The sequence below is a fragment of the Sarcophilus harrisii genome, chromosome 4, assembly GCF_902635505.1.
Source record: "Sarcophilus harrisii chromosome 4, mSarHar1.11, whole genome shotgun sequence".
Lineage (NCBI taxonomy): Eukaryota > Metazoa > Chordata > Mammalia > Dasyuromorphia > Dasyuridae > Sarcophilus > Sarcophilus harrisii.
This window is the reverse complement of record NC_045429.1, coordinates 133,219,826-133,244,399: the sequence shown is the minus strand read 5'-3', so window position 1 is coordinate 133,244,399 and position 24,574 is coordinate 133,219,826. Positions and strand designations below refer to the sequence as shown.

The window sequence follows — 24,574 nt, the reverse complement described above, 5'->3', positions numbered from 1 at the left end:
TCACAAAGAGATTTTTTTAAAAGGTGAAAAAGGACCTTTTTGCATGAAAATATTTATAGAAGTTCTTTTTATGGTGGCAAAGAATTAGAAATTGAGGGCATGTTCATTAATTGAGGAATGACTGAGCCAAGTTGTGATATATGATTTTCATGGAATATTACTGTACTAAAAGAACCGAGGAGCAGGCTGATGACTTACATGAACTAATGCAAAATAAAATGAGCAGGACCAGGAGAATGTTGTATAAGTAACAGCACTACTAAATGATGATCAACTGTGAATGACTTGGCTATTCTCATCAATACAATAATCTAAAATAAGCACTCTTGATGAAAAATGCTGTCCATCTCCAGAGAAAGAACTGATAGCATCAAAATATAGTTTGAAGCTTGCTATTTTTCACTTTCTGCATTTTTGTGTTTTTTCCCCTTTGAGCCTGTGTCTTCTTTCACAAACATGACAAATATGGTAAAACAAAACAAGCAACCACATGAGATAAAAGCATGCTGTAATGGACGAATAACCTAGGTTATCTCTCACCAGGGTTGGTCTTTTGAGTCTAGATTGAGCTGAAGCCAAACTCTTAAGAATAGAGCAGACATATGTCAACCCAAGAGTAGATGAAAAATCTTTAGAGTTGGTATGGGACCTTAAATGTCATCTGATCCAACTCCCTTATTTTATGATAAGGATACTAAGATCCAGTAAGGTTAAGTACTTTACTCAAGATCATAAGGGAACTAATTGGCAAAACCAGAATTTAAAACCCATGCCCTCTGATTTCATATCCAGACTGCTTGGTTTAAGACCCTTTCTTTTCTATATGTCTGGTCATCATACAGGAGCTGAAAGACATCTATGAAAGATATTTCTTTTCATGGTCTCAGAGCCCCAACTCAGAATCCTGGGAGAATCTCTGTACTAGGCAACATAACTCTGGCAAGTATATTAACCACAAATCAAGTGTAACTTTGTTACACAAATGAATGCAAAAAGAAGGCAAAAAAGGGAATTAAGGCAACTCTGTAAATTGCTGAGTCCACTCAGTTATTAAAAGAGTACTTCCTAGATGCCTCTGGTTCTAGCTGAGGACCTATCAGAATACAGTTCTTCCAAGGTCAATGGTGTTCCCAAGGTTTCCAAGGTAACCTTCTCAGACTGGAACCTGGTCTATAACCACATAGTTGAGCTATCTCCACTCTCCTCTCTGGCTTTGGGATATCTTAGAATCTCTTCTGCTTTTTCTTCTCATCTATGGAGACTTCTTCCTTCCTTTCTTCTGGCTTAGCCTTTTCTTGTTTTCTTTTCAGTCATGGGTGGGTGGGAGGCTACTTCTGTTCTCTGGATTCTCTTTTTATGTGCTTTTCATTGGATTTCACTTGGCTGCTTGCCCCATCATACTCCATGCTCTGTCATGTTGCTGTGAGCAAAGAGGTCTGTCGCTTCATTCTATATTTATTTATTTAAAATATTTAATGATCCTTTTTAAAATAGTTATTTCCCAATTAATTTCTAAGCCCCCCCCAAAAAAACCTTCCATAACAATAAAAAAATTAATAAAACAATTGACTTTGGAAGCATCTGTCAGCATAGGCAACATTTATCATCTGTAATCACTTCCCTTTGCCTTCCCAGCCATGAGAGGAAAGAAATATAATATCTTGTCATGAGAACAAATATCAGTTATTGCATTTAATTTGATTTTAATTGTCATTTAGTATTTCTCTGTTCAGTATTACAACCATTATATACATTATCTATAAAATATTCTGGTCTCATCTCTTTTAGTTCAAACAATCTCTTCATATGTATCTCTGAGTTTCTCATATTTGCCATTTCTTATGGTGAAACAATATTCTGTTACATTCCTATGCCACATTGTTTCAGCTGTTTCCCAATCAATGGATACCTGGGGTTTTGTTTTGCTTTTGTAGTTTTAAATGTTTTATCAATCAGTTTTTTGGGCTGTTTTTTTTTTTGTAATTTTAAAACAATTTAAAGATTAGGTTTTTTTTTATCAATCTTTCTCTTTTTTGCTTGTTTCTCACAAAAATATTATCTTTATCACCAACTCCTAAATAGATGTCCTCCTGTGTAACAAATAAGGCACACTCACTTTTCAACACACATTAAGAACCCATTCTACTGGGGATACAAAGACAAAAATGAAACTGTCCTTGCTCTAAAGTTTATGCTGTATTGGGGGAATATAACATGCTCTATCTACTCCTAAAAGGATAGGGGGGAAATGGTGTCACAGTGTGACCATATTTTTATGGTTATAATGTTCATATTTATCAGGTCTCTTCTGCTTCCGTGGAAGCAATAACAGATAATCCTCTTTTCTGATTAACATTCTAGGTGGTACACAACTGAGCTTCCTGGTCTTGGTGACAGGCTGTACATCAGTGGGAAGAATTCTTGATGCTGAGATCTATAAAATCACCACAATCGACTTCTGTCCACTCCAGGAAGATGTCAAGGAAGAAGACCGTCTCACTGCCCTGAAAAAAATTCTCAACTCTGGGATGTTCTATTTCTCCTGGCCCAATGCTGGCTCCAATTTTGACCTGACTGTCCGAGCTCAAAAGCAGGGTGATGACGATTATGAGTTGGGAAATTCCTTTTTCTGGTTAGTACCTTGTGTTTTATTTCAGCTTTAGTCTTTTTACAAATAGCACAAGTGGCAGCTATTTTAGAAGCTAGATCTTAGTTTTTTGCTTTGGAAATATCTATTTTGTGAAATATTCATGGAAGAATATTAAACTCGAGTCTATATTCCTCCCACTGCTCAGCATACTCAGTAAATTAAAAAAAGGTTTATTTAAATGTTGATGATGCACAAAATACTCTTTTAGGTTCTGGAAAACTACAAAGATAAGTAAAATGTATTCTCTGCTAAGGGACACTGCTTTTATACATTAGCTCAGTTAATTGGAAATTGATGTTCTCTGTTTTTATTTATATACGTTTTTTTTTTTTGAAAGATATTGACTTGGGATGCATAGCCCTTTGAAGAGGGCCCTGTGGCCACTTCTGGTAGCTCAGATTTTAAGTGATTATGGTGCCTGTTTTTCTGGTTCTTTAGTAAACATACTTTAAGTTTTAAAGATGATAAAAGATTACCTCTTATTAGGAAGTGCCCCAGTGTACCTCATGTACTAAGTCTCTCTTGAGATTGTAGTTCTTCACTGCATTTCCATGGTAGTTATCCATTGTGTCACACATTGTTACTCTATGATGGATGTGCTGAAATAGGACTTTAAATGACTCTTCAGGGGCAGGGACTCACTTTGGTCTTTTTGCACAGTGCCTGATCCACAGTAAGCACTCCAGAAATTATTATTGATTGTCTGATATCTGTAAGGTGCTTTAATGTCTGTAAATTATGTATTTCTGTGAAGGACTAAGACTCTCAGATAGACTTTGCTTGGGCCATTGACATGGCAACCATTCTTGCTTTTGTAGGTTATTTCCTCTTAAAAGAGTATCTGCGACGTCAAGATATAGTCCATGTAATGTAAGCTGTAGTTGAGTCGTGATACTTATTCCTTGTATTCCTGAGGTTCATATAAGAAAATACAGGCAAAGGAATTAGAGTTGCTATCCTTAATAAGTAAATAGTGTTGCCTTAGGCCTCTTTATACATCCCTGCTCTCTGTAGTAGTTGTAGTGAAGCTTTCTTTGTGTAATAATCCAGCATATCCATAGCTATTTTCTAATAGCGATCAGGATATGTTTCTTTGGTTTGGAAGTATTTGTTGAGATGGTACACCTTTGAATAACCAGCTCTAAAATCCCAGGCTTTGTCGGGAGGAAAAAGCATTAGACTTTGAGTCTGAGGGCTAAAGGCAGTGGCTTCTAACTTATTGCCATCTCAAACAGAGAGCACTAAGGGATTGTCAGAGATTGAATAATTCTTGAAAACATTTATATATTCCCCTCTGGGAATGAGAAGGACTGTGAGAAACCCTCAGAATTTCTACAACTCAGTGGCATTTTGGGGGGTCAATTATTGGATTGAATAACTCCTTTGTGCCAGCATTGTGATTGATAGAAAAGTATTTGTTGTTGTTGTTGTTCAATCGTGTCTCACTCTTTGTGATCCTGTGAGCCATATTGTTCATGGGGTTTTCTTGGCAAAGATCCTGGAGTGGTTTTCCTGTTCCTTCTCCAGTGGATTAAGGCAAACAAAAATTAAATGACTTGCTCAGTGTTTGAGGCTGAATTTGAACTCGGATCTTCCTGATTCTAGGCCCAGCACTCTACCCACCAAACCATCTATCTACCTGTCTAGAAAAGTATACATACATAAAAATAACAACATAAATAATATCATTTCTCACCAAAATGAGATAGTAAATGCTACATGAGAGATTACAAGATGTGGACTCACTCTGGGGAGATTTTATGGAAGAGGAAATGGCTAAGCTAGTAAGTGTGTAAAGTCATATTTGAACTCTCTTGACTTCAGATCAGGAGCTCTATCCACTGTATAGAGTGAGTCCATATTCTCAGCCTCTGGGTACTATAGTACCTGATAATTATCATCTCATATGTCAGAGATAGATGTAGTAGTTGAGAGAACTCTGGGCCTGGAATCAGGAAGAACTCAGTTCAAAACTGGCTTCAAACTTATTGGGTATATGACCCTGAGCAAGTCACTTTCCTGTCTACCTCAGTTTCCTCATTTGTAAAATGGGGTTTAAAAAACCTCTTGTTACTAGGGTAAAATATGATGATATTGTAAGGCACTTTGAAAACCTTAAGTGCTATATAAATGCTAGTCATTATCGTTCATTTTAATAATATTAATTACTATTACAATAATGTCCTAGAGGGAAATTCAAAACTTTGATTCCTTTAATAAATCTGTGTTTCTCTTCCCTAAATAAAATGGCTTGTGTTCCTACCAAGAGCCAACAAATGTGACTAAGAAATTAAACTACAAGGATCATAGTCTGGCAAAAGGTTACTCTTTTTCCTGGCTCATTTGCAAATGAGAAGTTGTGAAATAAGACCAAGTGATAGCAGCTGTCAGTAATCATTGCTGGCCTGATGGAACTCTTGAGTTTTCTGGAGGCCTTACCCTCTTACCATTAATGTTGTTTGCCAAGAAATGGGTGAATCAGGGTAGATATTTAGAGTACACGCCCAGCACATCCTTGCTTACTCACCGTTGGTAGTAATCAATGCTCTTGTTAAAAGGAAAAAAAATTCCTCTGGTTGGTCAGACCCAATTATAAGAATTAAATGTGACATCTTTAGAGCTGGCTACTGAGTGAACCAACCCCAACCCATTATTTGTGTAGCTCAGTATCCTGTTCAACACAAATTCCATTGCTGCTCATGAGATAAAGTGTCCTGAGAGGCAGCTGTTGGAGTGCAAAGATCCTGTTTTTTGGAGTCAGGGGTCTAAAAATTTTTTTCTCTGCAAGATTTTTGGTTCTGTGACACTCTACCTTCTCTGGACTTCTGTTCCCTCATTGGTAAAAGGAAAAAGTTGGAATAAGTAATATCTAAGCTGCCCCCTTTAAATCTATAGGTAGAGTGTTGGTTTATCCATGATCCTATTAGGTTAGTCAACAAGCAGCTAGATAGCTTGGTGGATACAATGCTGGACCTGGAGTCAGAAAGATCTGAGGCAAATGCAGCCTGAGATACTCACTAGCTATTACCTCCCTTAACCCTGTTTTCCTCAGTTTTCTCCTCTGTCAAATGAACTGGAGAAGACAATAGCAAATCACCCCAATATTTGCCAAGAAAACCCCAAGTGGGATTATGAAGAGTCAGACATGACTAGACAACACGAAGCATTTATTAAGAGTTTTCAATTTGGCCTTGTGCTAAACACTGTAAACACTGGGATGCAAAAAAGGCAAAAGCATAGTCCCAATCTTTATGGGCACAGAGTCTAATAGGAAAAATAATTTTTAAAAATGTACTTATGAGGTGTTTTAAATATAGAGTAATCTCAGAGGAAAAGAATTAGTAGTGAAGGTATGGGGTGGAACTGGAAAAGCCCTTTTATAATTCAACAAACATTTATTAAGCTCCTATGAGCCAGGAGTATACTAAGAAAGTCAGTTCTTGTCCTCAAGAAGCTTATAATCTAACGAGAGAAGACAACAGACGAAAGAAAGCTGAAAAGGAGATGGGGGACAAAGAGGTACCCACAAAGTTGGAGGAGATGATGGTTGTAATCTTGTTCTGCAGAGGAACTAAGCAGAGCCACAAATGGGAAAGTAGAGTAAGTTGAAAGGTCAGGTCCTATCTTTTATAAAGGAAAGCTTTGGGAGGAATTTAGTAATTCACCTTCTAGCTCTCCAATCTGAGGAGAAACAAGGCTGAGGGAGGTGGAAAGGTCTTGAGTATCCAAGGCTAAGTTAGCAGCTTTGTGATATTTGAAGTAATCAGATTTATCTTATCCCAGGAGGGGCAACAGAGAAGATAGAAAGTTGGGGAGAATAAGGTTCATCCCAAGCATGAGGGAATGTCTGGTGAAAGGACATAGTCTGGAGATGAAGCAAGAAGGAATAGCAGGAAGGCTAGAGACTAGCTGTGGGACCCTGGATCTCAGTTTCCTCATTTGTAAAGTGAGCTAGAGGAAGAAATGACAAACTGGTATCTTTGCCAAGAAAATGTCAAATAGGGTCATGATGAGTCAGACATGATTGAAAAATGACACGACAACAGTCTCATTAGTTTAGTTTGTGAAAGGGAATAAAGTGTAAGAAAACTAGAGAAGTAGTTAGAGTGTTAGTCTAGTCATGATCCTATTAGTCAACAAGCAGATAATTGGTTCGGTGGGTACAATGCTGGTCCTCAGAAAGATAAGTTCAAATTCAGCCTCAGACACTTGGGCAAGTCACCTACACTACTTTCCTCAGTTTCCTCATCTGTCAAATGAGCTAGAGGAAGGGGCCAGATTGTCAAGGTCTTTAAAAATCTAACAGAACATTTATGCTGTGTTTCTTCTTGGAGCTAATAAAGTACCATTGAAGTTTATGAAAGGAGTGATTAACATTATCATACCTATAATTCATGAAGATCATTTTGGCAGCTGACTGAAGGATGCTTTAGATTAGGAAAAGAGTTAAGGCAGGAAGACCATAAGGCTGTTGAAATAGTAAAAGCAAAAATTGATGAAGACCTGAAATAGAGCATAGAGACAGAAGAGATTAGATCCATGAGTGAGCAGTTTTAGAAATTAGAAATTTTGATTTTTGAAATTTGCAGATAACACTGAGTTTGTCATCTAAGGAGCCTGAGGATGGTGCCACTCTTAGTGGTGATAGGGAAGCTGGGAAGAGGAAATGATTTTGATTGGAAAGATAATGAGTTTAGTTTTAAAGTACATTATGGAATGCGACATGTCTACAGGACATCTAATTTCAAGTATTAAAAAAGGCAGTGATTGATACCATTTTGGAGCTCAGGAGAGACATTAGGTCTGAATAAACATCTGGGAGTTATCTGTATAGAGATGACAATTGGACCCATGGGAGCTGTTGAGATCAGAAGTGAAAAAATATCTAGAGAGCTTCTCACAGCACATAGTAGAACCTTTTTTTTTTTTCAAGTTGGAACTATCTACTTTGGTCCTATAAAATACTTGAACCTATGATTTCATCCATCCATTGAACCCAAGATGCTTTTTTATTGCAGTGTACTTCATCCCTATAAGCAGATATTAAAAGAGGAAAGCAAGGAATCATTCCAGTTGGTAGAATTTTGTCATTTCATTGATATTGTCATTTCTTTGAATTTGAAATTGGGAAAAGGACTCAAAGTTCATCTAGTCATACTGTACCTGAAGTATAAATATCTTCTACAATTCCTAGTGAGTCATTCATTAAATACCTCCAGTGACAGAAAATTTAATCATCTTGCAAGGTAACATTCCATTTTCAGACAGCTTTTATTGCTAGGAAATTCTTCCTTTTCTTGAACTTGGTTTATTACCTGAATAATAGTGATTCATTTCCCCTCCTTATTGCCGCAAGTACAAAGACATAGCAACGGATTAGATCGGATGTGACTTTTGTAGTGAAATATCAAGAGTTCATGCAAAGCAGTGAAGAAAGCCAATCTTAAGACTTAGATATCTACTACTAGCTTTGTGACTTTAGTCAAGTCACTGAATATGTCTGCCCTCAGGTATAGTCTCCCAAGATTATAAATGGTAGAAAGAGTGGCCTTCTAGATTATCTGAAGTAGGAGCTTCTTCATTGGCAGTTCTCTACTCTAATGAAATCACAGATTTGCTTTTCTTCTTTCCCTCCAAAAAAATTACACAAAGGGTGTTGCTAGAATTCTAGTTGAACCCCTGACTGGTAAAAGGAGATTGAGTTAAGAGGAAAATTGAAATATTTCTACATTACTCTCTAGAACAAATATTGTTTGGGAGGAGCCATCTGGGTTGTCAAGATAATCTAGTTTTCTAAGGTATCCCTATAGTGTGAGTGGAGTGCCATCACAAAGTAACTTCCTTGCCCATCCTGTTGGGGAAGCACTTATCTAGTTTTAGTTCAAGGGATTGAATACTGGTGAGAAAGAGTGTTGTATTTGAAAAAGCCGAAGAGCAATAATGTCATTCATTGCTGTTTTAATACAAATAGTCCATTGTGATCTGAGTTATACTCTATGCAGCAATATCCCAGAATATATATTCTGTCTATATAAGAATAATAGAGTCTTATTCCTCATGAATGAGTTAGAGGTTTTATATGGGTGACTTAGTTCTTTTGGCTCTTAGCTCGTGGGCTGAAGCAGTTCTTGACTAATTGCCACTTAATGGCAAAGCGTGTCCACTAACCATCTCACCCCATCCTGAAGGAAGAGGATAGAAGTAGAATTTTGGGGGTCAAAATTAGTAGCACTAACAAATTCCTGGTTTCCATTCCCTGGGGAGTAATATATGTACTAGGAAATTTGATTTGTCCAATTCAGACAAGCAAATAATTCATCTTCTTGAATTCAAATCTGGCTTCAGACATTTACTAGCTGTGTGACCCTGAGCAACTCACTTAATCCTCAGTTTCCCCATTTGTAAAATAAGCTAGAGAAAGGAAATGGTAAACCTCTAACATAACTTTGCCAAGACAACTCAAAATGGAATCACGAAGAGTCAGACACAATTGGGAACAACTGAACATTAGCTGGGAGATGGCGTATGGGCACACAAGTATATGTAAAATAAATGCAGGATAATTGATTGATTGCATGGAGGTAGGGTTGCCACATTGGGGGCCATTAGGAAAGTAGCATTTACGCTTATTTTGGAACTGAAACATTAAGAATAAAAGCATTCTAAGCCTATGAGACAACTTGTATAAAGGTACAGAGATAGGAGATGAAATATTGTGTGTGAAAAATATCAAGGTCATCTGGATTGGACTAAAGAGGGCAAGAATGGCATGCTTAAAAGGACTTGAAAAATCTGGTTGGAACCAGCTTCTGAAGGGCTTGAAATTAGCCAGAGTCATTTGTATTTGATCCTAGGGGTCATGGGGAGCTCCTGGAATTTGTCAGAGGAATGATATGGTCAGACCTGTGTTGCAGGGATATTACTTTGGCAACTGGTTGGAATGAACTAGAAAGGAGGGAGATTTGAGGCAGGAAGACTAATTAGGAGGCTATTGCATAGTTCAGTTTAAAGACAACAAAAGTCTGAATTAGGCTAATGGCTGTGTGAATATAGAGAAGGGGTCAAAAATAAATGATATTATGAAGACAGAATCAACAATAATTGGCAACTGATTGGATTGTTGGGTAGATGAGAGTGAGAAGTCAAGAATGATTTCAAGTTTATAAACTTGGGTGATTGGAGAATCAAGGCTTTTCTCGAGAAAAATAAAAGATTTTGTTTGTTGGAGAAAGATGAATTCTGTTTTAGACATATTTCATGTCTTCAGGGCATCTAGTTTGATGTCTGATAGATAGTTGGTGTTGTGATAATGGAGCTCAGGAGAGAAACATAAAGATATGAAAGGTATTTGCATTGAAATGATCATTGAATTTGTGGCAGTTGATGAGGTCACTAAGAAGAGTAGAGGGCTCAGGATAGAGGCTTAGAGGACACCAACATATAGGGGAGTGAATGGTCATGCAACTAAGAAGACCAAAAACAAGCTGTCAGAGAAATAGGAGAACCAAGAGAGACATTAAAAACCTAAAGAGGAGGGAATAATCAGGAGGAGTGAATGATTAGCAATGTCGGATATTTCAGAGATTAAGAAGAATGAAGTTATTAAATATGATCATTGAGATCACTGCCAAAAGTCAGATTTTGAGGGACTGAGAAGTCATTGAGAAGAGATTTAGATAATATAAACTTAATAGTGGATCTAATTAGTCTGATTTCATGAATTCCTGAAGAAAGAAATATGGGGAATAATCCAGAATTGTTTAGTCATTTTTTTTTCAGTTGAATCTGACTCTTTGTGACCCCATTTTGTGGTTTTTTTGGGGGGAGGGATGGTGGCAAAGATATAGAAGTGGTTTGCAGTGAGTTAGAGACTATATATAGATTTTTTGCCTATAAAGGAGAAAATAGGTAGCTATAGGATGTGAGTTTTTAAATTTTACTTTTTTTTTAAGAACAGGAGGGACCTGAGTATCAGACTGTGAATCAACTAGTGAGAGAGAGTAGATTCTGAAGATTAGAATGAGAGATGGAGAGATTGATGGGGCAATCCCTCGGTCAAAAAGTAGGGATCAACTAAAGGAGTTGACCTTGGGGAAAGAGGAAGAAAGGAGGAAGAAATGGGGGATGATGTAAATTAGGGCAAGAGAGGGAGCTTTGTGGAAAATGATTTTGATTTTTCTTAGTAAGATATGAGGTGAAGTCTTCTACTAACAGAGTACAAGAGACTTATGGGGGAGGGGAGAAGTACCTATGGGGAGAAAAATGTGATGATGAATCAATTAGGAATAAAAGATTTGCTTGCTGCAGTGAGGGCTCAGTTGAGATTAGATAATATAAATTTATAGTGCATCCAATTAGCTGATTTCATGAATTCCTGAACAAAGAGATAGTGGGAGTAATCCAGAATTGTTGTTGTTTAGTCATTTCTTCAGTTTCACTCTATTTTTTGTGACTCCATTTTTGGTTTTCTTGGCAAAGATACTGGAGTGATTTGCCATTTCTTTCTCCAGTTCATTTTACTGATGAGATAAACAGGATTAAGTGACTTGTGCAGGGTCATATAGCTACTAAGTATCCGAGGTCAGATTTGAACTCAGGAAGATGCTTTTTCTTAACTTCAGACTCTTCACTGAGCCACCAAACTACCCCAGGATTAGGGTTTGGCAAGATGTGAGCCTTGAGAAGAAAGTAAAGGGTTCAAGAGGAGAGAAAAGTGCTATGTTGATTTAATTGGATCAAGTTGAGAACAAGGAAAGTGAAATCAGTGAATGACTAGATAAGTGTTTGAAAAATAAGCAAAATCATACACAAAATCACAAATACTCAAACTATTTTTTAAAAGGTCATATTAAACTTAATATAATAACAAAAAAGACCTCATTTCCTTGTGTTTACTTTCAATCTCTTTTGCTTGGTTGTATGTATTTTTAAAAAAAAATTTTTTTAAAGTATATCTTCTGTTATTTTCAGCCTAACATATAAGTTTGTATTCCTTTGTATTCTTCAAATTTATCCTTTTTATATTATGTTACATTACATTAATATACCATCATTTATTTAGCCATTCAGATCTTAATTTCCCCAGTTGGAAATTTTCAGTTTCTATTATTTTTATTTTAATAGTACATAAGAAGCTTCCATCAATATTTTCATATCAAGGAATCTATTTTTACTTAATAACATCCTTAGGATGGTAACCCCAACAGTGAGATCACAGGGTTTTTATTTAGGTTAACACTTTTAATTCATAATCACATAAACACAAAGAATGTTGCCAGAATGGGAGTTTTTTCCTCTTACCTATCTTAAAACTTGATTTGTATGCCTCTTGGTTATAATGTTCTTTTCCACCTTTTTTTCTTTGTAATTAATTATATTATTTCCTGTCTCTCCAAAATAAAATAAATAAATAGTTCTAATATCTAGAAATTATGTAAAGTTTTAAAACTTAATTTTTTTTCAAGTATTGAAACCCTATGAGATAGGTGCTATTAGTATCCTCATTGTACAGATGAAGAAAAAAAGACTCAAATTGTTATGGTTGATGAAGGAGAGTGGTATAAACCCATCACTCCCTAGCAGAGTGGAAAACTTGAGGGGTAGAATTATTTTGGTTTTTGTTATTGTGATCTTCCACAATCAGCCCAGTGCCTGATCCTGGGGAGGTGAGTAATTGATTTGATTTGAATCTTATCATAGATGGGCCATAATTGAGTCCTTAATCTGCATTCTCAATTGGGAGGCAAATCTCTCTTTTTCCTGGGTCTTTCTTGATCAATTAATCCATCGTTGGTAAAATTTTACAGGAACCAACTGTTACATGTGCCCTTGAAACACTACCAGGTGAACTGCTCTGATTGGCTGTTGAAGGTGATCTGTGGAGTGGTGGCCATCCGCACTGTGTATGCCTCCCATAAACAAGCCAAAGCTTGCCTCATCTCTCGGATCAGCTGCGAACGAGCTGGTGCCCGGTTTCACATCAGGGGAGTGAATGATGATGGACATGTGTCTAATTTTGTCGAGACAGAGCAGGTAAGTGACTGAACCTGATTTGAGGTGCCAAGTGATTCAGTGCTTCTTGAGTTGAGTGGATATGACTCACTCAGAGACTTTATCCATATTTTGTTACTGCATGAAGGAGTTCTTTAAGTATTTCTCCCCTACTCTGCTTTTATCTTTCTATAATTTAACATTCCTTGTGAAAGTTTGTTGCCTCTGGTTTGTGTTGTGTGCTACTTTTTGTTTCACTTTCTGGTTCGTCTCTGAAGATGGAAAATGCATCCCTTAGATAGCAAATGTTCCCCCTCCTTTTTTCTTTTCAAGAGCAATTCACACAGAACTTCTAGATTCTCAGCAAAGAGTAGTTATGACTCTTGATAGAAGGAGACAAATGAGCCAGTTTGGTTTGATATCGTTTTTTGAACAACAATAGATGGGTAGATATATGGCAAGAAAAAAAAAAATGCTCTCATTTTTATTGATTTTTTTTTTTTTTTAAGCTACATCCTAAAAGCAAATTATGGCAGTTGGGAGTTGTGGAATCTGAGAGTAAGGGAGCAGTTGGTTTCAATACCCCTAGAATGGAACCATCTGTTTAATCTTTCATTGATTTTTCTTTTTTTATATTCTGTCCTCATTCCCAGGGATGCTGTTTACAACTTCTGCCTTTAGCTTGAAGTCTGCAGGGTAAATCTTTAGAAGAAAATGTAAGATGGTGGCAAACTTAAAACAGAAAAGTTCTGATAAAATTCACAGGTGGAACATTGCCATGGGTGACAACATCCAAATGCCCTATATTTATTTTGTGCCTGTGGGTGTTTTTATCGACTTCTCCCTTTTGTATCTGTGATTGAGCTGCTTCTTATGAGGACTTTGGACATTGGAGAACAGGGTCTATAAAAGGGAAAATAATTTGATTAGTACACAAGACTTTACTTCTTATCAAGCTGTCACTGCTTGTCTATAGGGCTTTTCTAACCAAGGGATTCGGGACAGATTTTTACTCCCAACAGATTTAAGTAGCAACCATCTCAGAAAATGATATGGTCACAAGAACAGATGTGGGCTCTTGTTTTTAAATTTTATTTTATTTATTTATTTTAGAAGCAAAGGAGAGATAATGTGACATAGTGTAGATAGATCTTGGAATGAGGAAGATCTGGATTTGTGTTGCCTTATTAAGTCTGACCTCTGTCAATTTTGGTCCTTGGTTCTAGATTGGCAGGATTCAATTCCTTTTAGGTTAACATTAATCTGTTAATTCTTTTGGTCCAGTTCTATCAATTCTGAATGTATCTTAATATTATTCTCATTCCCTCCTGTCTCTCCATCATTTCTATAGGAATATAATGAAGGATTTTGTCAAATATGTTATTAAAAACCCATGTTTACTGTGTCTTAACCCAACCTACATAGAGAAATCACACAACTATACTGTTGTCTATTGCCAACAATATAGACTGGGGTCTATTGCCAATTTATGTTAAGTAATCTTACTTGTACCCTTACTGCTTTATGGTTTTCCTTTTTTTTTTCTGACTGATTCCTTACTTCACTTCCCACAGATGCTGTTCCAAATCTCTCCCTTTTTTCCTCAAGTTTCCTACACCACCACTAGCCTCCCTCTCAACAGAAGACCTTAGCTCCTACTTTACTGAGAAACTAAAGACCATCTGTCATAAGCTCTCCTATCCTGTTCTATACTCACAACTACTCTGAATTGTCCCCTATTTTCTCTTTCTTTGCTTCAGTCTTTGAGAAATAATTAGCTTTTCTCTTTGCCAAGAACAACCTCATGTCCACTGGGACCTTACCCCTTCAAACATCCTATTTCTCTCTGCTTTTCATCATGTCTGCCCACAAATGTGCCCATTTCTCTCCCATTCTTAACCTTCATGGACTATATGTCTACATGACTTCCATTTCCTTCAAACTCTTAGGAAATATTATTTCCATGTGTTTGTTCCATATCCAGTTTTTCACCTGCTCTCAGTCTGGCTTTTGATCCCACTAGTTTACTGAAACAGCTGTTTCCATGGTTACCAGTAATCTGTTAATTGCTAAATCCTATAGCCTTTTAGTCCTCTTCCTTTTCAAATTTTCTACAGTTTTTGCTACTATTGACCACTCCTTTTTGCAGGCAAGCTATTCTCCCTCAGCTTTTGTGATTGATTCCCATCTTGTTATCTTTCCGTCTGTGACTATCTAACCACGGGTGCCTCAAAGCTTTGTGCCTTAGCTCTCTTCTCCTTTTTCCTCTATTTATCATTTATTTCATCAACCCCTGATTGGGTATTTCTGTGCAGAGGAAGTAATGTTATGAACTAGCCATAGGATTTCATTGATATAGAGAGCTTCTGATAAGAAAAGTTACCAATGCAGGCCAGCACCTAAGCTACAATCTAGTTTTAGAGAATTTCTCAAGATTGAAAGGTTAAGTAATTAATTTAAAAAAAAAATCTAACATTTATATAGGACAGCTAAGTAGCAACAAAATGCCAGGTCTGAAATTGGGAAAACTCATCTTCCTGAATTTGAATCTAGTCTCAGATACTTTCTTCCAGTTGTTTGACTTTGCGTTAGTCACTTAACCTTGTTTGTCTTAGTTTCCTCCTCTGTCAAATGAACTGGAGAAGGAAATGACAAATCATTCCAGTATCTTTGACAGGAAAATCTCAAATGGGAAAAGGTGTATTTTGAAGAGTAGAATGAAAAATGACTCAACAACGACAATGACATTTATGTAGTGCCACTTGTGTGCATGACATTCTGCTAAGTGTTTTACAAACATTATCTCATTTGATTCTCACAGCAACCTACTGTTATTATCCTCTTTTTTTTTATTTGTATTTTATTTATTTATTTTTATTATAATAACTTTTTATTGACAGTATTATCCTCTTTTTAAAGATGAGAAAGCCAAGGCCCAGAAATGATTTGTCCATAATCATACGGCCATTAAATGTCAATGGTGGAATTTAAACTAGAACTCTTAATTTTGAGACTGGCTTTTCCATCCAGGGTACCATGTTACTTTTTGCATACCAATGTGTCTAATTCTACTTTCTCTTCTGAGAGCAAGGTCTAATTCTACTCTTCTGAGATCCAGGTCTATTGGACATTTCCAACTGCATACCAGTTGGTAAAAGTCCAAAATACATCATCTTCCCCACCTAATTCATTCCTCCTCCAAACTTTCCCATTTCTATTAAGGGTACTGTACTATTCTTCATGACTTGAGTTATCCTTAATTCTTTTTTTTTTCCTCTCCCTATATTTAATACGTTGCAAAGTTTTTTCAGTTCTCTCTCTCCATCTATCTATTTCTTCATACACTCTATGATTCAGCCAAAGAGTTCTACTTTAATTTCCCCAAGCTTTATATTCCAACCTCTGGTCCTTAGGCCTCTTAGAATACTTAGCTTCCTTCAAGATTCAATTCACTTCCTAAGTCCTTAGTGTTTTGTGCCATTTCAAACTATGCTTATCCATCTATATATATTCCTTCTCCACTACCTAATAGATAGGATATAAGATTTTAGGACAGGAACTGGTTTCATTTTATATTTTTATATCCACTACCTAACACATAGTTGGCACTTAATATGTGCTTAATTGAATTAAATTGAATTCTCCTGATTTATCAATCCAATTCTGTCAAAAAAGGAAATGAAGTTAGTTTGATATAATATGTTTTGGATGAAGTTATTATACAAACTGGCTCAGTGCTGGTATTTCCCATTCCAGATGTTTACAAATTATTAATAATACATTTTAGAATTTTTGCCAGGAATTGAAGCCATGCTTACAGGACCATAACCTGAAAACTCCATCATTTTCCCTTTTAGGAAAAAAATCAGAATTTGAGAAAAGTAAAACTATGTTTGCCCATCTCTGGCCCTAGAGAATTCTCTCCCATTGTTCACCTTCTTTCTTGGAACAGAGGTGTCAAACAAATAGCTTGTAACACTCTGAAGTGAGGTCCAAACCAGATTAAAATATAATTGGAAATATTTAACAAAATTAATATGGATACAATATAGGTAATATTAATATGTGTTTTTCTAAGTCAATGTGTGGCCCACAGGGAACCTTCTATGTAGTTTAATGGCCCCCATTTCATTTTGAATTTGACACCATTCTTAGAATATGGTCTAGACTGGAAGACATAAACTTATTGGGAGTAGCTAGGTATGATTTCAGCATCTCTTCTTTTTTTTTTCTTTCAAACAATTTTGTCTTATGTCTAACTTCTCAATCTAAAGCTCATTCTTCTTGGTAGAAAAAACAGAAATGGAACGAGACTTGAATAGTTTGATGACCTTTTGATTACTTTTTATTTTCTCTCAGTAGCATTTCTAGACCACTTTCCGTCTTCCTTTTACTCCCTATATAGTGCCTTTTTTTGTTGTCATTAGCATTCTTTGGCAGAATGCCACACTAGATAGCATTCCTGATAACTGTTTTTATGGGATATTTGTTTTCTTCCTCTTTTGTCTGCCTTCCTTCCACTTTCTGTATGTAGCTTTTTTTCTCTTCTCCCTCACTGGAATTATTTCTGTATTTTGGATTTCTGGATTATTTCTGGATTTTGTTCTTGGGAACATATCTCACTTGTGCCAGTTTTCTTTGTCAAATATTAAGCTCTGGGATCCTATATATTGTCCAAGATCTTATGAGTTCTTAGAAATCTGTTCTCTCTAACATTAGGATCATATGAAACTTGTATTCTTCTGTGTTTTCAAAAAGCTGGGGGGTGGGGGAGATTCTTCCTTTCCTCTTTCTTTCCAAGTCAGTGAGATTAGATGATCTTTTCCATTCCAGTATCTGGTCAATTTGTTATCTTTGGACATCTTTATTCCTAACGGAACAAATAAACAAATAATTATATGGATACTTATTCTAAATATTTATCAGAGAAATTTCCAATTTTCTTGGCTCACTTCAGATTAAATTTTTTAAATTTATATTTTGGTAGTGTTATTTCTTTGGAATTTATAATTGAACAGCAAGGTGGATTTTTTTGGGGGGGCCAGTTATTGTCTGGCCTGCCTATGTAGTAAGAACAAAGGAAGATGAAGCTAGATTTATATAGTTGATATAGGACAAAAACCTGTATTGTGATATTGTTTCCATTCATTTCCTTAGAATCAGGTTTTCCAAATGGATTTCTGGAGAGTTCTCCAAGAAGTGATTGTCATTCTCTACCTCCTAGATGTTACAAATGAGAGTTCTCTTGGGCATGGAGGCAAGTGCAGAGGTCTGTTTTATGTCTTGCTGGTGTATGGAAGAATTGGTTTTCCGTAGAATAACAAATTGCATTCTGATTCCTAGCATCCCTCCTCTTTTCAGATGAAATGGCTGAAAACGCATATAGACAACTGAGGTTGACTTTTCCAGGTAATTAAGTCCCTACCCCCTCAATGATTCTTGACATTTTTAAGTGGGAGAAATGTCAGGTTTGAAGTTTGCTCTGATTGTGGGGGCAGCCAGCCAAGCTAGCAGATTGAAAGCAATTGTTTGATTGGGAGGACCAATGCTGAGCCTATGGTGGGAGGAAAGATCGCTGTCGGAGCTTCCTCTGCAGTAGCTGATGCCTCCCAGTCACCCAAGCTGGAAATCTAGTCATCTCTGATTCCTTTCTCGCTCATTCCTACCTCTGGTCCTGTTGAGCAATGCCTCCCCTGAATTGTGAGTGTGAAGGTGATTATTTTTAAACTCGAATGTAGGACTTTCTGAAGAATTGATTTGTCTGATAAGAATTCCCTTATGGAATCTTCTGAAATACTTTTGGGTCATAATCTTCTTTTACCCAAATTCTGCTGGTTTTCTCATGAGCCACAGTGGATTTACATGCAGAGTCTGGTTTCAGATGACCCTCTCTTGAAAGTCCTCCAATCTCACCATTAGGACTAATGGGTAGCAATTCATTTCCATTCATTCAAGTGTCATTTGTAATAATTATAGGGATGTGTACTTCACTCACAATATTTTCTAACAAGTGGATTTGAAACCTCAGAGTCATTTTCCACTTCTCCCTTTTTTTTCCCTTTGCATTTAAGCGATGAATGAGTCTTATCAATTCTTCTTCCACCATCTCTCACCTTGTCCTCTTCTCTTCCCTTGAAAAGCCACTATCCTAGTCCCAGCCCTTATTATCTCATACTTATATTATTACTGTGATAACTTCCTAACTTTTCTCTCTGCTTATACAGTCTCTCTTTTCCAATCTATTTCTGCAACTGGATCCCTAACCTCTCTGCTTTCAATCTCTCCTTCCTGTAATTACTTTCATTCCTGCATTACCTTTCTAACCTGTCTTTCTTTGTTTTTCCCCTTCTCCTAGTTTATTTTTATCTTTTTTTTCAAATACATGTAACCTAACCTGTCTTTCTTCTTCCAATCTCTCCTTTCCAATCCATTCCTGCAATAACTTCCTAATTTGTCTCTCTGCTTTCAGTCTCTCCTTTTCGTTTCATTCTTTACAGATCTGCCCAATAATATTTTTAAAGTATATGTCATATCCTTGCTCAAACATCTCTAGTGGCTCCCTGTTTTCTCTAGGATAAAATAAAGACTCCTAAACCAGTGCAATGAAGCCTTTTACAGTCTGACTGCAGTCTTCCCTTCCAGATTTGCATCCCATTACATTTCAACCTAATAATAATTGAATTTATATAGCATTCACTCTCATTTTGCCATCTTTTCAACTTTTGTCTTAGTTCAACTTATCTACCTATCCCTGTCTCACTTTCTGTTCTCATTTCTGCCTGTTGAAATTCTGTTTCAAGACCTAATTCAGGGACCACCTCCACCATGTAGACTTTCCTGATTCACTCACATACCAAACCCAAGTGAAAGTCACCCCTCCATTCTTACATTTTCTTTGAAGTATTTATTTTGTCTGTCTCTTTTGCTCTTCTCCCACATTCTACCTGAATCATACATGTTTTAAGTATTGTCCATTTTTCTCTGCCCTTTCCCCAGTATTTACCATTGCCTAGCACATAGATGCTGCATAATAGTTATTGGGTAGAGAGGAGACAGAGAGGAAATGCTGTTGGCCTCCAGGAAGTTGAGGGAAGTGTTTTGCTTCTCCTCTCTTGGGGCTGTTCAAAGGAACAAAGTGAAGGCGTTGAATTCAAAGACCTGGGCAGTCTCTATTTAGACCAACATTCATTAATCATTTGGAAGTGTAATTCCTGTAGTCAACTCATAGTACATGGCTGACTAATTACCTGTGAAGTAATCTTTGGACCCAGTAATTAAATAAAGGGGAATATATATTTGCTTTTGTTGTGTTGGGTTTTTTTTGAAAGTGGGATGGGGCATTTAATTAGTTAACATGCTCTCTTGAGTCTTTTCTTGCATATAAAAATACTTGGGCCTTCTGAAAAATAGAGGAATCTTTCCCCTGTTCATTTTCCTTAAGAGGAATAAACAGCCAGTCCCAGGACCCAACAGCTTGTGGCCTTCCTTCAGAGTTGTACCTTTTCAGCTCTGAAGTGAATCATATCTGGTGGGCTGGTTTGTAGCTATGACTCACTCTGTAGACATAAAATGGAAGAAAAAACCCTCAGCCTACTAAAAAAAAAAATAGAGCTAAACATGAAGCTTGTTTGGGTTTTAAAGATAAAGTTCTTGATTAATCTTAGGGGTTCAAGGGTCACAGTGATATCTTAAGACTTGCAGATCAGAAAAGAAAGATTTCAAAGACCATACTCTCTGGGGTGTCAAAATTATGTAAAAATCTTTCTTTAAAATTCACTTTAATTTATGATGCAGGGAGGAGGTAGTGATTCCTTTTTAGTGTTGTTCTGTTCTGTTCTCTTTTCTGCAATTCTGGGTGTGAAGCTAATGAAGAAAAAAATACAAAACTTTTTTTTTTTCTTGGAGGAAGTCAAACTCTTCTGATTGTACTCTTTATTTAGCAAGTGGCATTTCTATAGACCTTACCACCTGTAAGGAAGTTAACTGACATTCAACTAATTTATTTTTGTTCCCTTTATTCCCTTATTCTTCATCTCACCCCCTAGTATAGTAAAAAGATCTCATAGAACAACAGTAAAAATAAGATATTTTTTTTTTGAGCCATAATTTTGGGTCCTCAATTTATTCCTTCCTTTTAGATTCTGAAACTTTTATGAATCTATTTTTTAAAACTTTCTGTCCTTATATTCTTGTCTGCAACAATAAATATAAATTTAAAATAATTGCAAATAAATTATAAATGTGTTGAGCATTTTGAGACCTTTTCAAATTTTGATCTAAGTAAAAAAAATTTTTGTTCTATTATATAGAATTTAAGGGAATAATTTTGTGCATGCTATTAATGGATTTAATTGGGGAAAACTAATTTAATTTTTAAAAATCTATACTGCTTGCCTTTTGACTAGTGTTCATCAGTCACTATCCCCCTGAAATAGGTCAAATTTTCCCTACACATATATGATAGCAGTCAGTCCCACAAAGAGGTAAAATCGCCAACACTATATTATGAATTGAAGGCCTCCTTACTTAAATCTTTTCCCCTTCAGTACTCAGCTATGATTTTGTCTTCCTCTGGAACACCCTATTAAATTACAAACAAAACAGCAATTAAAAGTACCCTAATAATCTGGGACCATCTGTTGATTAGATAAAGGAATAGTCCTTTTGAAAATTAATGTAGAAGACATTGCTGATAAGGCATAAGCTATGAAAATGAGCCAGTCTTATTCTGGGTGAGCCCTGTGGTCTGCCAGCTTAAGCTTTGGATAGTATATTTTTCAACCTTTTTCTCAGTTTTGCTAAGACTATCCCAGTCCATTGTCTTGGCTAAAGAAAAATTTGGGTTAATGTTGGAGGCAGAGAAAGACTATTAGCAAATTTCATCAGAGCCTGGATTTTTTCCCCTTGAGAAGGGCGATAGTTGATTAGCACAAGATCCTGTGCTTCATTGAGACCCGTCAGGGTGCAAAAATGTTGCCCAGAAAAGGAATATAGAGATTGTCATTTACCCACTCTTGAGAAGTTTAAGCAATTAGTGACCAATGACATAAATAAGGAGAGGCAATGTGGTATAGTAGATAGAGATCTGGCTTCAGAGTAAGAAAGTGTCCTGGATTCAAGTTCAGCCAAATGTGGCTCAGATCTGCCTTGGTATGAGTTTCTTTAATGAGAGTTCCCTTGTTAAGCTGTTTCAGTTGTGTCTCTTCATGACCCTCTTTGGGGTTTTCTTAGCAAAAGATACTAGAATGGTTTGCCATGTCCTTCTCCAACTCATTTGACAGGTCAGGAAACTGAGGCACACAGGATCAAGTGACTTGCCCAGGATCACACAGCTAGTGTCTGGGGCCAAATTTGAATTCAGGAAGATGAGTCTGATTCTAGTTGCTTGAGAGTTTCCTACTTCAAAATATATGTGATAAACTCATAAATGTAGAAGTGGAAGGGACTTTAGAGGATATTAACTAATAAAGTTGTTAAGATTTCTCCCTGTTCCAAATACTAGCAAATATGCTTTAAGCAAAGTGCTTCTGACCTGAAAGAGTGTCAGGAGGAGGGCCCAGATACCAGGTGCAAATAATTCCCAGAGTCCAGGGAAACTATATCGTCTAATTTTCAAGTCTTCCACTGAGAGCAATTACTAATGCATGGGTGATCTGAGCATGGTCTAGCTCTCCATGGAAAGCCACAGTGTAAGGTAGCACAGCGGGTAAGAAGAAATGGAAAAGACTCACCACATTACTCCGGCCAGTGCCCTGCCAAGGCAGGCTCTGGTTACCTAGATAAAAGGCAGAGAATCCGATGGAGCTTGGCAACCTTTTCCCATGTGCTTTTCAGGGCTGTACTTTTTGTCCTTAGTCTTCTTGTTCATTCCATATAATCTGGAGATGATGTACTGTGGAATGGTCATGTGGGGGGAGAAGTATTCGGTTTCCAATTATTAGCCTAAAAGTGCCTTCTGGAAATCTCACTGTGACGGGCAAATTAGCTGATATATCTAAATAAGTATAGATGTAGACACAGATATAGATACATATATGTGTATATAAAGAGAGAGGCAGAAGAGAGAGAATACAATATATTTCCTCTATATTTGTATGGCCCTTTTTCATCTATGATTTTTTTTATATTTGCACATATATAATATGTCTATATATATATAATAGAGTTAACATTGTAACATAAGTATAATATATATCATGTATTACATGTGATTTAATTTATAGATTAAATATGTGTATGTGATATCTGTGCTATGTATCATATATTTAAGAATAAGAATACATAAGGTAGGAGGGGATAAGGCTATATACCAGGTATGTAGAGCTATTTGTCAAGGCCCTTCTCCACCTGTAATATTATATAATATCCTTATGTGACATATATATTATATGTATGTGTGATATATATATATATGTATCTGTGATATGTGATAAAGATACTTGTTTATATGTGTGATGTAGAACATATTATATTTTAAATGATTCAATGTTATAAAGACTGAGTATATTAACAATATCTATATAAGTAATATATTTCTAACATGTTATATATTATAAATATAAATAATAGATATTTTATGTGTTTATATATATATATTTAATATTTTAGATAGAAAAGGGCCACCTAGCTAGCCTTCCTGTAGTCATCTGGAGTAGACTTTCTTAACCTTCTTTTTGTTGGAAGTGTGGTGCCAACTCCTTTTCAGAAAAATGGTTTTAAATAGTTTAACTAAAATACTAGGATTATAAAGGAAATCAACTGTTGAAATAGAATTATCAAAATTTTTTTTAAAAACAAGTTCACAGACACTTAGGTTAAGAACCTTTGATATGACTTGTTTTAAAAATATTTTATTTGCCCTCTTTTAAAAATATCTCTCTGTTAAGGGGATAGGGATAAAGGTTTTAAGAACTGGAAGAGTTCTCAAGAGACATCTTGATTTTATACACACACACACACACACCTATTTGTGTCTAATGGTAGCCATGGGTGGGGAGGAAGGGAAAAAAAGAAATTTATATCTTAATTTTGTTGTGTATTTGAAAGGAATTTGAAAGTTGTACATAGATTTGCGGTTTCATATACAATCAACTTTTTCTTGTACTATGTCATGGAAATGCTTATTTTATTCCATGAGTTAAAAATAAAAAAAAATGTTTAAAAGACATTTAAGTTAATTCCCTTTTATACAGATGAAGAAATAGCTATTTGCCCATAGTGCTGTGAAGATATTGCCAAGGTAAAAATAAAGGCTTGAAAGGAATTTCTTTAGCTTATTTTTTAATTAATTTATTATTTAAATCACTTATAAATATTTAACAAATATTTAATTTACTATAAATATTTAATAAATGTCATTTATTAAAATGAAACAAATATTGCTTCCATTTCTAAAACTTATTACAGAAATTTTCAGATCATTTGTAAGGCAGTCAGTGGAAGCACTTGGACTGAGAAGCAGGGAACAATGGTTTTTAGACCCTGGATACCAACTACAATCTTCTTCTGGAATCATAACCTAAGGGGAGGCTATTTTATTAGAGTTTAGAGTCCTGCTCTTCAGAGAGGTTCCACTAGGAGGCAAATTGAAAGCAAGCATGCTACCTTTTGGCCCTCTCTGAGCCAGGATGTTAGGGCAAGGAACCAGCCAAGCTCTGTCAGACTAGACTGTGCTGAAATCAGCTCCTTGTTCATCTCTCAGGTTTCATGTCTCAGGCTGAAGTATCTGGTTGCAGAGCCCTGGGATGTTCAGTTTCATTGAAGAGTATCTTTCCCTTTCTGTTTTCTTGCGGCTATAGACAATTTACATGGATGATGGCGTGTCGTCTTTTGTCCAGATCAGAGGCTCAGTTCCATTGTTTTGGGAGCAACCAGGACTTCAGGTAAGTAATGAGGCAATTTATTGATACTTCATTTTATCTACCCTTTCATCTA

The 24,574-nt window shown here is 36.2% G+C and overlaps 1 protein-coding gene across 4 annotated transcripts in view; it reads left to right on the top strand.

Annotated features, from left to right (window-relative positions):
• Positions 1 to 24,574, top strand: part of SYNJ2 (synaptojanin 2) — a 132,433-nt gene that overhangs the window by 38,719 nt on the left and 69,140 nt on the right. For all 4 annotated transcript variants that reach the window (XM_031937565.1, XM_031937564.1, XM_031937567.1 and 1 more), the window contains exons 3-5: positions 2,362 to 2,632; positions 12,457 to 12,682; positions 24,439 to 24,522. In XM_031937565.1, the coding sequence (XP_031793425.1) occupies positions 2,362 to 2,632; positions 12,457 to 12,682; positions 24,439 to 24,522 (581 nt within the window). The remainder of the gene's footprint in view (positions 1 to 2,361; positions 2,633 to 12,456; positions 12,683 to 24,438; positions 24,523 to 24,574) is intronic.